General features: G+C 40.7%; 1 protein-coding gene across 1 annotated transcript; it reads right to left on the bottom strand.

Annotated features, from left to right (window-relative positions):
* Window positions 1-8,978: 8,978 nt before the first annotated feature.
* Fam240b (family with sequence similarity 240 member B) lies at window positions 8,979-15,373 on the bottom strand. The gene is made up of 2 exons (XM_052157774.1): window positions 15,219-15,373; window positions 8,979-9,072 (listed from the first exon to the last, which is right to left on the bottom strand). Exons 1-2 carry the CDS (start codon window positions 15,359-15,361, stop codon window positions 8,979-8,981), a joined length of 237 nt encoding a protein of 78 aa, XP_052013734.1. The 5' UTR covers window positions 15,362-15,373.
* Between the last annotated feature and the right edge of the window lie 455 nt (window positions 15,374-15,828).

The following is a 15,828-nucleotide window of genomic DNA, read 5'->3' as shown; positions in this document are numbered from 1 at the left end:
CTCGGGGCAGAGGGTGGGTGTTTTAAGAAGGCTCTAAAATGTCAGCATATTTGGCAGATGCTGGGTGCTGAATGATAGAGGCTCACATGGTGAATCTTGAATCTCTGGGACTGCTGCCCTTTTATTTAACGATCTTGGAAAATCACAACATACGTGATTGAGATTCAACAGTACTATATTTGTGGGTTTCCAATCCTCCCTTCCTCTAACTCACCTGCAAGTCTTAGGACCATCTTAACACTCCTCTGGACTAAACTCGCTCTATCTTTGCCCTACTGATGAAAGATGTGCTAAGGCTTCCACTGAGCAATCAAATGTCAGGAGAACAAAACACATGACCCACCACATAGGCCGTGAAGCATGCCACAAATACCTGTTGGTAGTTAGTCACAATGCCTTAATAAATAAGCATTTGCTGGATTGAATGGCAGCCTGTTTTATGACCGTGGATGGAATTTTCTCATGGTTTACAAATTCAGGGACAAATTTCGATACTCATCTCTCTGGAGGTGGCTGGTCACTCTCAATTTAAAAGTGAATCAGAGCGAATGAATGAGACAGTGTTAACACTGATGACTAACCCGCAGATCTGAGATGACTGTGTGCTGAGGAAAATGTGTTCTTCTACAAAGGTCAGCCACAGCAACCTTGGCATGTCTACAACAAAGCAACATGATATAAAGGAAACTACCTGTAGATAAATATGATGATCATGTCTAAGGAAAACATTCTGTTTTGATATTGGGAAATGGCAAAATACCAGGAGTGTGGGTGAAGGGCCCGGAGGGAGGATATATAATATGGGCTATGCTGAATTTATACTCACTGAGTACCATTTGCTTCTAAACCTGGCTCTACGTGTGCCTGTGCTGGGGGTGGAAGAAGGTGTCTTAATAGCCTGCATGTTGATTCCGAGCCACCCAGTTCAAATATCCCTATTGTAAATTGCTATCGTGAAATCCAGATTCAGATGAACTTGTTCATGTTAGTGCTAGTTTATTTGGTAGTCTCTAAATCACTTGGCCCTTTCTCATAAGCCCCCAGTCCGTGGGGGTTCGGGAGACTTTAAGCTTATCTACAAACAGTATTTTAGTTGACACAAAAGCTCTAAATCTGAGCTTGGTCTGTTTAAAGTTCTACGTCATATCAGGTGAATACGCTGTCTTCCATGGCACTCAGAGCACCCCCGGGGCACCTCCTTCCACACTGTGAGTATACATTTTGTGTACTGCAGAACTAGTTTTGTTGCTAAAATTAGCTGACCTCATTTTCTCAGGGGTAGGGTGATAGTAGCGGTATGTGCCCTAGGCATTGCTGTCGGACTCTTACCATAAATAAATGCATCAATCTTGTCGTTCCTAGAATCTGAAGTGGCTGACTGCAAGTTGGGACAATGACTGGAGATCTTTATGTACCATTTAGCTTTGTGAAACAGGTCATTGCAAACACAGATGGTAAGATGCCTAAAGGAGAAGGATACAAAGCAGAAATGCCTGGGTTTTTATTCCATTTGTAGTTACCGTGTAGGACCAAGTAAAAAAACCAATGCAAAACCAGTTTCTACATGTATTGCACTAGTATATAGGATCAAGAACTAGTGTGGGGTTCTTCTTGGCAGAGTTGCACTTAAGTCTTAATAATAGTGTATGGGCTGAGAGATGGCTCAGTGTATAAAAGAGCTTATTCTGCAAGCATGAGGCCCTGAGTTCAGATCCGCACAACCTATGTAAAAGACAGACACTTAGCTTGTTCTCTGGCCTCTGAACCTGCTCTATGATCCTCCACACTAATAATAAAATAAATAAACAATAAAACCCCAGGAAGCAAAGCCAGAAAGAGAAAAGGGAGGGGTCTCAGAGGTTTTCTGGGCACACCCCTAATGACCTCAGGACCTTCAACTAGGCTCCACCTCTTAGAGAGTACACCATCACCATATTGCACCAGACTGGGGATCAAGCCTTTAATACATGGTTCTTTGGGGTGGGGTGACATTCATTATTCAAGCCAGAGCAATGAGGAAACTGATGCTGACAGAGGTTAACTAACTTGCCTATTCTGTGGCAGCACTGAGATTAGCTCCCAGAGTTGCCTGACTCCAAAGCCATGGTATTTAATCCTCAGGCTCTACAAATAACAACTGGTTATTTGTGTTGGAGTCTAGGTCACAGTCCATCAAGCAGCACTTAGAAGCCAGATTTGTAGATTTATCTTCATTTGCTAAGTACTCTCCCAGCTTGCTCTTCCACCCTGAGACATACATTAACTATTGGCTGTTGATTGCTCAATATTTACTTTAAAATACTATAAATTTAATTTTCTAAAAATTCTTGGGAGAAAACCCTCATTTGGCCACACTTTGTGTGAATCTTTTCTGTTTTATTATCATTACTAACTACTATTCTTATTTTTGGACAGAGTCACATATAGACCAAGGTGGTCTCAAGTTCCCTCTGTAGCCAAGAATGACCTTGAACTTCTATTCTCCTGCCTGCAATTCCTGAGTACTGAGATTGCAGGCATGCGCCACCATGCCTGCTTTCTGTGGTGCTGAGGCTCCTATCCAGAGCTTCCTACATGTCAGACAAGCAATGTACTAACTGTATTTATTTTAAAATCAAGATGTTATACCAAATTCAATCTCTTGGCATTGTCCTTCCCATTACAAGACTTCACAAGGAGGCAAAGCATGAAATTTAGGTAACATCTCTGAGTTTCCACTCAGCATTAATTTAGAGGCACCCAAGGGAAGGTCAGAGCCTCAGCCTAGAGTGCATCTTAGGAACTCAGCTTCCTGAGCTTACCAGCTGAGATTGCCTGAGAAATGGCCCATAACCAGATGATCCAAGAATGTTAGATCTTTAGGAAAGGAAAATGAGAAATTTAGAAAGTTGTTGATTTAAATCAGTCTTCATGCAAAGGGTGTATTAATATTGGCAGGCAAAAGGATAACACAGTATATAGGAGTCTAAAGTCTAAAATCTTAGTTGATAGTTAAAAGAGACAAAGCAATTTTGGACTCAGGGTATTTAACTTTTGTGTATAGCATGGGACAGTGGAATACAGAGGAGCAACTGTGGTGGTTTGATTGAGAAGCATCCCCCAAAGGCTCATGTATACTGACTGCACCACATCTGTGGGCAGATTCAGAAAACAGCGGTCTCTCTTTTCTCTTATCTTATGGTTCCAGCCTAAGCCCAGACCCTGACTTTCCCTGGTTAGAGTACACAGGTCCTTTGGGGCCTAAACAGAGAAGGTTTGAAAGCATAGCAAAATCATACTCATGCCACCTTGCGTCATGCCAGGACATGGGGTAAGGGGAGAGATTGACAACTCTAATGTCTTCTAGGTTACACACTGGCCAAGAACCTTGCTGAAAGAAAAGGTATCCTTCATCACAAAGTCTAAGCTATGTAGGTCCCTCACCTCTGTCAAGCAGCATAGGTCATATATAAACTAAGTCTGCTTGGGAAGACACTTCACTTTGTCTGGCAGGACTGAAACCATTTGCTTTAGACTCCTGTCTATTGTGTTGCCTCCTTGCTTGCCAGTATTAATACACATTTGCCTGAAGACTGACTTAACAATTTTCTCTCAAATTCTCATTCTTCCTTTCTTATAGATTTAACATTCTTGGACTCATCTGGTCACGAACCATCTCTTAGCCAATCTCAGGCACTGTGAACCTCTATGCCTTCTACAGAGAGGATGTAGTACTTCTTTGACCGGCCAGGATTACATCACTTGCCTTGGGATGGGGTGACCCCTGCTCTCATAGAAGATGATTGAAAGCCAGGAAATTCCTTCCTCAATTTCCATTACATTTTTGTGATGGGGGAATGTTGGCCTGGACATTGGGCAGGCAAAGCCAATAACTTCCTTAGTGAGGAAGATTTTTCTGGCTGGGAGTTGCCTTGTCATAGACTTCATCTTCAGCAGATATTGAACGTGTATGATGGTGTTTACTGGAGTATTGCTCAAAGTGGAGAAAACTGGAGGGTCTGTTGGAGACTTATTTAATGATATATGAAATGTTCTTTGGGGGCAGTGGTGCATGCAACTCTTTCTTATGAGTGACATGTCTATAGTTACAGAATTCATTCAAAGAATTGCTTAAATTTAAAATTTTATTAAAGTGGAACATGCTTAAGAAATATATGTTATATGTTATAATTTTTATTAAGATTAATAAATTTAATTAAAGTCAATAACAAACTTTTATTAAATTTTAATTTTATTTGAAAGGAAGAGGGCTTGGGAGATGGCTCAGTTTGTAAAGTGCTTTACATAATATGAGGAGCTGAGTTTAGATCTCCAAAACCCACATAAAAAACAGCCTGGTGGTGCCCACCTATAATCCTAGTAATGAGAGGCAGAGACAGGAGGATCCCCATTACTGGCTGCCCACTTAGCCTTGCTACTTATTGAAGCTCCAGACCAATGAGAGGCCTCATCTTAAACAAAAAGAGGGAGGTGCCTGAAGATACCTGAGGCAGTCCTCCTCCCTGCATCCATATTTGTACATTTTTTAAAAACGATATTAAAATGAATTTATTTTTTGAAAAAGATAGTATGGTCTGGAGATGTAGCTCAGTTAGCAGAGTGTCTAGCATGCTCAAAGCCTTGGGTTATACCCCAGGCTCTTTGTAACCTAGACATGGTGGCCTACATCTCTAATCCTAGCACTTGGGAGTCAGAATTCCACTTGAACCCAAGAGTTCAGGATTAGCCTGGACTTGGAAAGGAAAGGAAAGGGAGAGAAAAGCCAAAGACAAGAAACAATGGAGAAGAGAGCCAGTTGTAGTTGCTGATAATCCTAGCACTGGCAGCTCGAGGCAGGAGGAAGACTTCTGAGTCAGATACAGAGACATTCCCAAAAATAAAAGGAATAGCAACCAAATAACCCACATCTATATGCACTTTACTCAACAGTAACAAAAAGCAGATTTGACTCTTTTGATTCTAATATGGCTACAACAAATTAAAACAGAATAGGCTATAAGAATGGACATAATCTCAGGTTTTGAAAAATTACTTGCCTATCCTTTTGAGTATGCATGATGAATGTTAGGCAATCTTTATAATGTCAGTCACTGGCAGCCTGGAGGACATTCATATACTTTTCCCTTTCCTGATTTTTAATTCTTTGCCACAAACATGCAAGTAATTTATTATTTTAGAAGAAAGCTCATTATAGCCAAAGCTGTTGCAAGAGTCTTCTGTTAATGATACAATCCCCTTTTCTTTTTTACAGTCTACATATTCAAAGAGAGTATTGTGTAAGTCAGAGCTAATAGAATCTACTCAGGCTCCTTCCTAAAGTACCCCCTCCTGTCCTTGTCAAGGTCTTGTTTGGAGGCCTGGTCCTGTGCCTGGTCTTCACTTTATCATGGTGTTTAGGGTGGGGGTGGGGTTGCCCAGTGTTGTATTATAAATGATCCTCTGGTTTACCCAGCTGACTGGGTACTGTCCATCTCCTCTGTCAGCTCAGGACAGTAAATCTTTCCTAACCAGTGTCTCCCGCCTGTCTCCCACAGACAGTGATGTCTCCAGCAATGGACCAGCCTGTGAGTGCTATTGCATCCCCTTGCCTGAATACATACATTTCAGCTCCTTGGCCCCCAAATATCCCTGGGGGCTTGTACACTGCTCTGAAATCTTGCAGCTAAATTATTTTGTGGAAAGGGACACTCGCTACTTTTAGTTTTTCTGTCACTAACACGGAGTGATGTTTTTCAGCTGTTCCAATGAAAAAGAATCTTTCTCGTGTACTTTCCTCAGTATTAACAATGCTAGGTGTAAAAATAACTTAGTTTTTTTTTTTTTGAGGGGTGGCATCTGATCACACCTCTAAATTGGTATAATGTAAGGTCTTATTAAAAGGAAAGTGCTAATTAATTTTGCAAGAAAACCTTCCAGTTTGAAGTTGTTTACCAGAAGTAAATGGCCACTCTGGGATCCTTGCCTCTGTGACTTAGATCCCTTATTTGTACTTCCACTTGCCTTGGCCAGAGTTCAGGATCACTGAACTCTTTATTTTCCAAATAAAGCTGTTTGGATAATCACAGTTTTAGTGAAGACAATCCCTCATTTTGTAGAGTGTATTTTCAACCCTGCTGCCAACATCACTTCACTAGGTTACTAAGACAAGCTCTTAGCAGGTTACCAGCCTGCTTAGAAACCTTTGATGAGCCTCCATTGCTTGTGTCATGAAGCCCAAACTCCTTATGGTAGCATTTTAAGGACCTTCCCTTACTTAACCCAGCCTACACTTTGTTTTTCCTTCCTCCAGTCCCATTCTGACAGGCATAGGCCATTTCTTGACTTTGCTAGCTGATCTTTCAAGGCTGACCTCATGCACCCTGGGAGTTGACCAGGCCTTCCCTGGGCTGCACTGGCAGAGAATATAATGTATATTCCTCTTAAGTCTGACTAACAGACTCTTTCACTAGGTCCCCCTCACCATCTCCTTCGTCTTCTAGGGAACTGGGTTCCATTTCTAGCTGAGTATCAGGATCTCTCATGTATTTTGTTAGAAACACAGTTCCCCGAACCAGAAAAATTAGTCATTGAGAGTAGGGCTCAAGAAAATTATGATTCAAAACAGTTTTCTGAGCAGTTGGGAGTGGTAGGCATGCTTGGGATCACTGCTCTAGGGTGAGCCAGGAATTTTCCGTGGGCCTAGACTGGTGACAGATGGAAGGATGGAGAAGATGAAAGCCCAGACACATCAAGGCTTTTCTCTGTACCAAGTCCTGTGCTAGGAAACATTACACCTGATAATCTATCCAGCCATCTGGAAAGGCACAGTGGTAGGGTACATTGCTACACCAGGAATCCAAAGCCCAGGAGGATAGGCACTACACACAGAGTCTTCGCTGGTTAGCAAACTTGGCTGTTACTAGAATCAGCTCAGCAGCTTTTAGGTTTCATATTCTCCATATTTAGCCCATGTTAAATAAGTGTTGGTTAAGATAAATGAACATCTATATTTTTAGATGCTTCATGTCTCATTACATCCAACCAATCTTTGACCCATGCATTCTATTTGCTTATATTCTTTATCATTGTAGCCACAGACATTACCTTCTAATTCATCTCCAGGCCATCTCCTGTCATCTCTTAATTCCATTTTTCCAGCTGCAGCCAAATGATCATTTAAACTTGAAAATCTGCCAAGCTACTCTGTTCATGCTCCATTTTACCACATAAAAGATTTTCACTTTTGTATAGACAAATACCTTTTTTAATAAAACCCTTTATAGATTCAAGCTTTTAGACTTGATAATGACTATTTAATAAACCTAACCTGACCTTCCCTTTAGGTTTCTAATAAGAATACCAATTTAGGGCTTCGTATTTTTTCAATGCCTAACTAGTTTGTATATACTTTAAAGTGAAAGGCTTACTGTAGGAAAATGAGTAATAGGTGGGGTTAGAGGCACACAGACAGCTCAGTTGGAAGAGTGCTTGCCTAGCATGGAGGAAGTACCTAACTATAAATTGCAAAGGCTGTTACTATGAGGATAAGTCTGTGTTCTTAAGCCTCTCTCTATAGCCCCTGTCTCTACTTCCTTTCTTCTATAGAGGAAGCCCTTCCTCGTTCTGTTACAGACACACATTTCCTTATAGCTTCCTATGCACCCATCTGTATTTTCTCACTTCCACACCTTCCCTGTTCTGTTTTCCTTGGTCATAGCACTGTGCTGTGTGTGCTTAGGGTCTATAATGTGATGTGTAGGTATATTCATACATAGTAAAATGATTTTTACAGCTTAGGTCTCCCTTTAAGTGTTACATTTGCAGAAGACTTCTCCTATATGGTCAGGTATCTTGATGTTTATTCCCATGGTTCTCCATCCTCACCAAAGTCCTTTTTTATGACCATCCTCTTTTGAAACTTGCTCAGCTTTTCCAAGAACGAGTTTACACTCTTTATGTTGAATGCAAGTTGAATAAGCACTCATGAGAGAGGCCTGGGCACAGCCTTTTGAATTCCACTACAGGTGATGGTAGAAGTCTCTCCAGCTCTTCCTGCCATGCACAGCTCTTTTGGCCATAACGAGGGTTGTTAGTTTTCCAGAAGACGCAGTCTTTCCCAGGACTGTCTCAGAGTGTCTTGAACTCGGCCTTTTATTTCCTCTGGCCACCTATGTGCCTTGGTTGCCTGGAGTTCTACATCCTATCTCCCTTTGCTCCTTCCTTGCCTCAAGGAACCTGAGGCAAAGCAATCCCCGTGCTTGCTACTGTAGATGCCATAAACTTGTTCAGGACCAGGCAGGAAGCTAAGTGAGGATGACTCAAAGTTCCAGAATGTGTCTGAGGAATCTGGAGCTGACACTTGCTGTACCAGCAGAGAACTGACTAAGACAAATGTGAAAGGTCTTGTCAGACGGCAGACAATTTTGAGGTGAGCAAGGACAAGGGTGAGACAGGTGAGACTATTTAGCAGGGTTATACTTTCATTGCATGTGCCTAAATAAAACATGATCATCAAAAAGCTCAAGTTTATAGGAAGAGAAAATGAATTCAGTTTATTTTCAGATCATATTGTTAAAATTTTCAAAATTCATACTAATTTTATTTCTGCCAGCATCTCTGTTAGCACAAAAAAACTGGAGAAAGGAGACAAAGATTTTGTGACCAATAGGTAGACAGATTTTATTAAGGTCATTGCCTCAAGCAAGCTCAGAAAAAGCATTTAGATTTCAAGATGAGGGGAGAATGCAAACCAGTTTATACTACATGGTTCTTAGAAACTTGGGGAAGGGTGCTAATTCAAAGAGCTTTTTTTAAATATAAAATAACCCAAGAATGAGCTGGATAACAGTTCCCACTAGCACATGGTGGGGGTTTGCATGTAAATCCTTTCTCAGCTGGGAGAGCAAATAGGGGAAGTTATGCCTAGTAAGTCAGTATAACTCAGGGGGAAGTCTTTTTCCTCTTAGAAAAAGATGTCCTTGATAGTTTGCCGGAAGCACTCAGTTCTCAGGGTTAGCCTGCTTTTCCTTGTCATCAGGATTGTCCAGCATTCTCAGCCTCTTTTCCAGCCTCTCCTTCCATTCTTCTCTAAGCCTGAGGAGGAGACACCATACATGCGGTCAGTTAGTGCATTTGTCTCCATATCTCCTGGTCCATCTATTTTCCATTTGCTTCTCATAAATACTGTCCAAAGAAGCCCATGGCTCTTGACAATGAGTAAAGAGCAGGAATAGAATAGAAAAGCTAGAAAAATTAGTGAAGACTACAAATAGGTAATTTAGCCTTCCCAAATTAATACTGGACTCAATGAAATTCCATCAACCTTCCAGTTAAAGTATTTTTGTTGGTATCAATAAGGCAGAAGAGCAGGCATCTGTGGGCTCAGCTGCTTGGAGGACCGAACCAAGAGGATTACTCGAGTCTAAGAGATTGAAGCCAGCCTGGGTAAACATAGTAAGACTTCATTAAAAAGAAATCAATCAATTTTATGTGGAAAAGCAAGAAAAGAAGTAGATTAGCCAAAAGAATTTTGAAGAAGAATGAGATTGGAGGACTTAGGGAACCTGATTTTAAGTCTTATATGATACAGAGTCAACATCGTTAACACCCTGAAAAAAGGAACAGACAGATCAATAGAAAATGCAAACTAAGATGACAAACTAATTTGTGGTCTCTGATGGATCAAGGGATGAGAAGAGGGGCTGGAGAGATGCTCAGCAGCACTAACATGCTAAAGAGCGCTTGCTGCTCTTGGAGGGCCTGGGTTGGGTCCTGGGGATTCCAGTGCCTCTTCTGTTCTCTTCAGATACTAGGTCCCTGTATGGTACCTATACATTCATGGAGGCAAACACTCACACACATAAGATGAAAATAAATAAATCGTTGAACAAAATAATCTGGACGAATCTGGAGGTACTGGAGGTGAGGCAATATATATAATAAAATGAAAATACATAAAGAAAGGAAAAATGTATTCACACTGTCTCTCTTATGAACAATCTCAAAATGAATATATTGTGCTGCATTCTTATCATTTCTTCATCTATTGTACTTTACTGAGAAATTCCCAAAGGTGAAATGCTACATTCAATCAACTCAATAAAAATATTCTGAAGGCTCTAGGCATTAAACTGGCTCCAGGGCAACTTCACCTTCTTTTTAAATTTTAACTTAAAATCAATTACTACTACTACTACTACTTTATATTATTACCATTATTTTTATTATTGGTGTGTGTGTGTGTGTGTGTGTGTGTGTATGTGTGTGTGTGTGCATGTACTCATGCATGTGTGGAAGTCAGAGGATAACTTTCAGTGTTGGTTCTCCTCTTCCACTCTTCCTTAGGCTTGAGAGATAAGCTATTTTTACCTGCTGAGCTGTCTCAATGTCTCAAACTTTTTATTTAAAACATTAATTGTTGGCCCAGGAAAGCATGGGAAGAATCTGAAGGGTTAGCCTTGTGTTTGGCAATGATTGTGTCTGCAGCATGTTAACAACCAAGGTCTGAAAGTTGAAATGTGCACAGAAGAGAAACACATGTGGGAGAACAGCATCAGGACACTGGTTTTCAGTCTCAACTTTAAGTAAAAGCGGGAGGTAAAAGAGTAGGGTTTGCCTGCTTGAGAAGAGAGGTGAAGCATGGAATCACTGCACACCTGGAAGACAGCTGTTTCCCCCAGGGACCCTTTGACACTGTCCACAGCATCTGCTAGAAAACAGCTAAGAAATGATTATTTGTTGAGATTATGTGATCTCCAATTTTGATGACCATCTATTGACAATTTTCCATTTCTTCTGTGTTACCTGTGTTTCTGTTTCTTTTCTGTTATGAGGTTGTTAACTGGTTATCTGCATCCTATCTACCTAGTCTCTCTCTCTCTCTCTCTCTCTCTCTCTCTCTCTCTCTCTCTCTCTCTCTCTCTCTCTCTCTCTCTCTCTCTCTCCCATCTGTCTGTCTGTCTTTCAAACAGTCTTTCACTACATATAGCCTTGGCTGGCCTGGAACTTCTATTGTAGATTAGTCTATCCTTGTCCTCAAAAAGATTAGCTTGCCTCTGCCTCCAGAGAGCTGGTATTAAAAGCCTTCAATACCACACCTAGTTTCATTTGCATTTTAATTATTACCAAACTGTCCAATCTGGGGGTTCTATGGCTCACAGGCTCTTCTCGTCACACATCTTTGAAGGGCTCTGTACTGAAATCTTCCCCTTCCAACTACACCCAGGGTTTTCTCAGACTTTCTGATAAGGCTGGCTGCCTGGGTGATGCATCAAGTTTGATGGATTGCTTTATACAGTCTGTATTAACATAAGAAGTATATTATAAAGGTATCATATTATGAATAACAAAAAAATTGAAGAAATATTTGATCAGAACTAAATACTATTGCAATCAATGATGGGACTTCTTGACTGAGGTGGATAACAAACCAGCACTGATTTGTTACTTGAGCTTGTCAAATCTTGATTTAATTGCAACCATTTGTTGGCTACAGATACAAGAGGTCATTCAAACCTATTAAAATCATACTGTGAGAATCAGCTTGCTGTACTGAATTTATAATGAAGAACACTATAAATTTTATTATCTGTGAGTTGTGTGTGGCACAGCTTTCCTGTCAATGAGATTTATGGTGAGTGTGCACATGTATGTGCATGGGTAGAGCAGGTGTGAAACATTTATCACCACACCATAATTTCTTCCCAATTTTTTTCTCTCATAGGTATTTTTCTGATAAATCTCCAGCTCATCTAATCCAATCCTCTTAGAGGACCCAAATCAACACATGCAGGATAATCATTTATTATGGGAAGATGGTATCAGAATCTGGGATTCACAACATATTTGTTCACTTTTCATGGCAGCCTTAACACTATTGCTAATCAGTGAAGGCCTGAATTACTTGTCCACCCAAATGACCTTTCAGTGTGGTTTAGATATCCAGATTATTGGAGTATTCAGATAGATCACTGCTCCTTTTTGGTCACTCTCTTGTATCACTGTTTTACTTCCTTTCAGTTTTGGGTTCTCAGTAAACTGGTGTCTATAAATGCATAGGTGGTTGGTGTGAGAAGGACTGGAAAAAATGAGTTTAGAGGGCTTGGAGAGATGGCTCAGCAGTAAAGGGCACTTGCTGCCCTTGCAAAGGATCTGTTTTTGTTTCCTAGTACTCATATCAGGTGACTCACAATTACCTGTAACTCCAGCTTCAGGGCTTCTAGTCACCACAGGCAGTGCACTCTTGTGCACATATACACACAAAGATTCACACATGTACATAAGTAAAAATAAAATAATCTTTAAAAATGATATTCGAATACATGAGAAGAGCAGTATAGCTAGTCTTAAAGTCTTTGCTTTTAGCCTAAAAATATTGGTTTCATTTTTCAAATGAAGACCAAATCTTGTGAATTTGTTGTTCTAGATTCTTTTGATTTATTGGGGTAGGTGGTGGGAGTTAATATTGGGATACTCTGATTCTTCTTGATAAGTTGAATTAATTAGGCTTAACTAGAAAGCAGAGTGGTGAGATTCTCCCAGTGTACTCACTAGGAGGCAGTGAGGATCTGAGCCCAGGGTTGTTTTTCTGTCACATGCCTGGCATTACACATCTCAGTTGGGAGTCTTTCCAGAAGCAGATTAGGGAAGGAACTGTGAAAACAGAGAGAGAAGGAACCACAGAGGGTAGGGAGAGCCTTCAGACTTCCATGCTAGTTTGGCACAAGGAAGGGAGGCAGGAATGAGGGTATTGGAGGGCCAGCTGCTTTCCAGACACCACATAGCACAGATGCTTATCTAGCCCTGTTTCCTTTAAACAAGATCAAGGGGTGATAACTTTTCTGGGGACACTTTAAGGGATGTGGATGGAAGAGAGAAAGATGGAGGGAGGCTCTTCTTTGGGGCTTAAAAAACTTTTAGGAGTTTAGATGGTGTTGAAAGTTGGATGTGGTGGTTCAAGCCTGGGTATATGGAGGTAGAAGATGGGGGATTCAAGGTCATCCTCAGATATGTAGCCAGTTTGAGGCCATTCTGGACTACATGAGTGAGTCCACATCTCAGTGGGACTGTTCCTACTTTAGGAATAAAGAATCTAGACAGACTCTGAGGAGTTGAGTTGTTCCTGCTGCTCTGAGGAACTGACCTGTGAGAACAAAAGAGGGTCTTACCTTAGACCCATGATACTATAGGATGCATGCTTTTTGTGTGTGTAAATAAATTCCTTTTCAATAGACTCCCAACTAAAACAAGAAACTCATTTGTCAATGGGAGAAAGACTACATTACTTTCCCTCTAAAATTCTTTATATGTATCTTTCCAGATGTGGAAGGTTTTTGTGAAATGGTTTTTCACACAGACATACCTGTTGAGCTAACCCTGAAACTTAATTTGGCCTTGTACACTGGGATTATGATTGTAAAGAGCGAAGAAGATGTTTTACTTTATTCTTACTTTTATTTGTTTACTATTGAAACATGCTCTATGTAGGTCAGGCTGGTCTTGAATTCTCTAGGTAGCTGAGGATGATTTTTGAATTTCTGATCCTTTTACCTCCATATCCTAAGTACTAGAATTACAGCTTGCATTACCACACCCAGCTCTTGAGTAAACAATTTCAGGAAACAGAACCTTATTTATTTAAATTATTTATTATTATTAATTATTATTGTGTGTATGTTGTGTATATGTGGGTGCATGTGCCATGACAAATATATCAAGGCCAGAGGGAAACTTTGTGGAGTTGATTCCCTCCTTCAACCAAATGTTGGTTGTGGGGATCACACTCAGGTCTTCAGGCTTATGTGTCACATGCTGCCCTTACCTGCTGAGCCAGCTGGACAACCCAGAACTTGATTTTTGTTTGTGTTGAAGAAAGTATTGTTGATATCTGTAAGCTGTAGTTCTCAGTAGAGACCACTTTGCCCTCCAGGGGACCTTTACCTCAATGTGGAATGGAAATCCTGCTGACAGTATATGTTTTGAGGCAAGAGATACTATTGAACATGTTATAAAGGGAAAGAGAGCCCTCCACTGCAAATTCTCTGGTTGTAAAATATTAGCAGTGTTGACAGCTGAGTGAGAAGCAGGTTACAGATGCATTAAAGAAAGCCCATAAAGACAGTGACAATATTGAATTGAGTGGTTCTATTAACCTTGATTTCTGACTTTCTGTATTTTATGTTCTGACTTATTTTTTTTCTTTAATATTTATTTATTTGATGTACATAAATAGCACTGTAGCTCTTCTCAGACTCATCAGAAGAGGGCAACAGATCCCATTACAGATGGTTGTGAGCCACTAAGTGGTTGCTGGGAATTGAACTCAGAACCTCTGGAAGAGCATTCAGTGCTCTTAACCACTGAGCAATCTCTCCAGCCCTCTGACTTCTTCTTCTTCTTCTTCTTCTTCTTCTTCTTCTTCTTCTTCTTCTTCTTCTTCTTCTTCTTCTTCTTCTTCTTCTTCTTCTTCTTCTTCTTCTTCTTCTTCTTCTTCTTCTTCTTCTTCTTCTTCTTTTAAAGTCCTGGCTGGGGAGAGACTGCCTCTCCCAGGACTAATTCCTCACTTTCTTTTATAAGAACATTTATTTTACATTACTCAGGTAATGTAGGTGAATGACTTTGAACTTCTGAACCTTCTGCTTCTATCTGTCTAGTGCTGAGATTACAGGTGTTTGGGTCACGCTTTATCTGCTACTAGTATCTGACCCAGGGCTTTATACACCCTAGGTAAGCTCTCTAACAACTAAGCTACATTCTTAGTCCCAGCAAAAGGCTAGCCAATCTCCAAACCATTTATACACAAATGTGTAGCTTCAACTTTTCCATTTTCAACCAGCACACCTGCCACCGTGCTCCCCTTTGGAAAGCATCCTAGAGCAAGCACTGGAGGCTAGTCAGCCAGAAACCCACTGGGTTTGTTCAAACTCACCAACCTTGATCTACCCGCTCTTTCCTGCCTTGTCATGGAAATCCCCAAAGGATTACACTTTCTTCCTGCTCCTATGTTCTGATTAAAGCCTGCTCCTTCTCTGATGTGTCTGAGCAATGTATGGAGACACTTCTCTGGGACTTGTGAGTTGAATACAGTTCTTTCCCTCAGTATTCTGCTCTTGTTTGCTCCCTCTGTAGTATGGCATCCAGCATCCACCCGCTCCTATCAGTGAGTGATGAAAAGACTTGAGCCACCCTCCATATTTGGTGTATTCCCAACGAAACCTAAGACAGAAAAGCAACCTCCATACTTTCTCAGAGCACTTCTCCCCTGGCGATCTTCTTCCAGTTCTCGGTAACAAGTCTGTTTGCGAATCTCCTCTTCCCAGAAGCTTTTGAGCTCATCGCAGGTCTCACAGCAGAAGACTTCCCTGCGCATGTACTGGCTGTTCATCCCTGCAATGTGAAAGACAAAGCATGGCCCAGTGCTGCAAGGAGAGGCACTCGGATTTGGGGTGTGCTAGAATCCAGCTGAGTTTAGGCTCAGAGAGACTTCCTCTGTCATCACACACTCAGTGGGATGACTCTTCTTTTGCACTGCAGACAGAATAATAACGATGTAAACAGTATTCTGAAAACAGTTAAACAACAACAGAAGTCATCTGTAGCACTTGAAGGTAAACTGACTCTTTAAGCAGCTGCCTTTTTGTTGTCTTTTAGCCATTTTACTATACTGTAAGTTAGTGAAAAATTGTAGTAATATAAATGATTTTAAAATACAGAAATTAAAATAAATTTTGTTTATCAATGATATACCTGGTATGAATCAAATTTTAATCTACTACAAATTTATTGATTTTTTAAAAAATCTTTTAATCACTTGTAATTGTGTGTGTGTGTGTGTGTGTGTGTGTGTGTGTA

This window comes from Apodemus sylvaticus, chromosome 14, assembly GCF_947179515.1.
Source record: "Apodemus sylvaticus chromosome 14, mApoSyl1.1, whole genome shotgun sequence".
In the NCBI taxonomy this organism is placed as follows: domain Eukaryota; kingdom Metazoa; phylum Chordata; class Mammalia; order Rodentia; family Muridae; genus Apodemus; species Apodemus sylvaticus.
Note: the sequence above shows the minus strand (reverse complement) of the source record. Positions and strands in the feature narration are given on the sequence as shown.

Excerpts from the sequence above, each read along its gene's own strand:
- Fam240b (XM_052157774.1), bottom strand. The coding sequence starts at position 15,361 with ATGAACAGCCAGTACATGCGCAGGGAAGTCTTCTGCTGTGAGACCTGC. Across the intron at positions 9,073-15,218 it reads GGGAGAAGTGCTCTGAGAAA|GCTTAGAGAAGAATGGAAGG; the intron begins GTATGGAGGTTG and ends TCTCCTCCTCAG.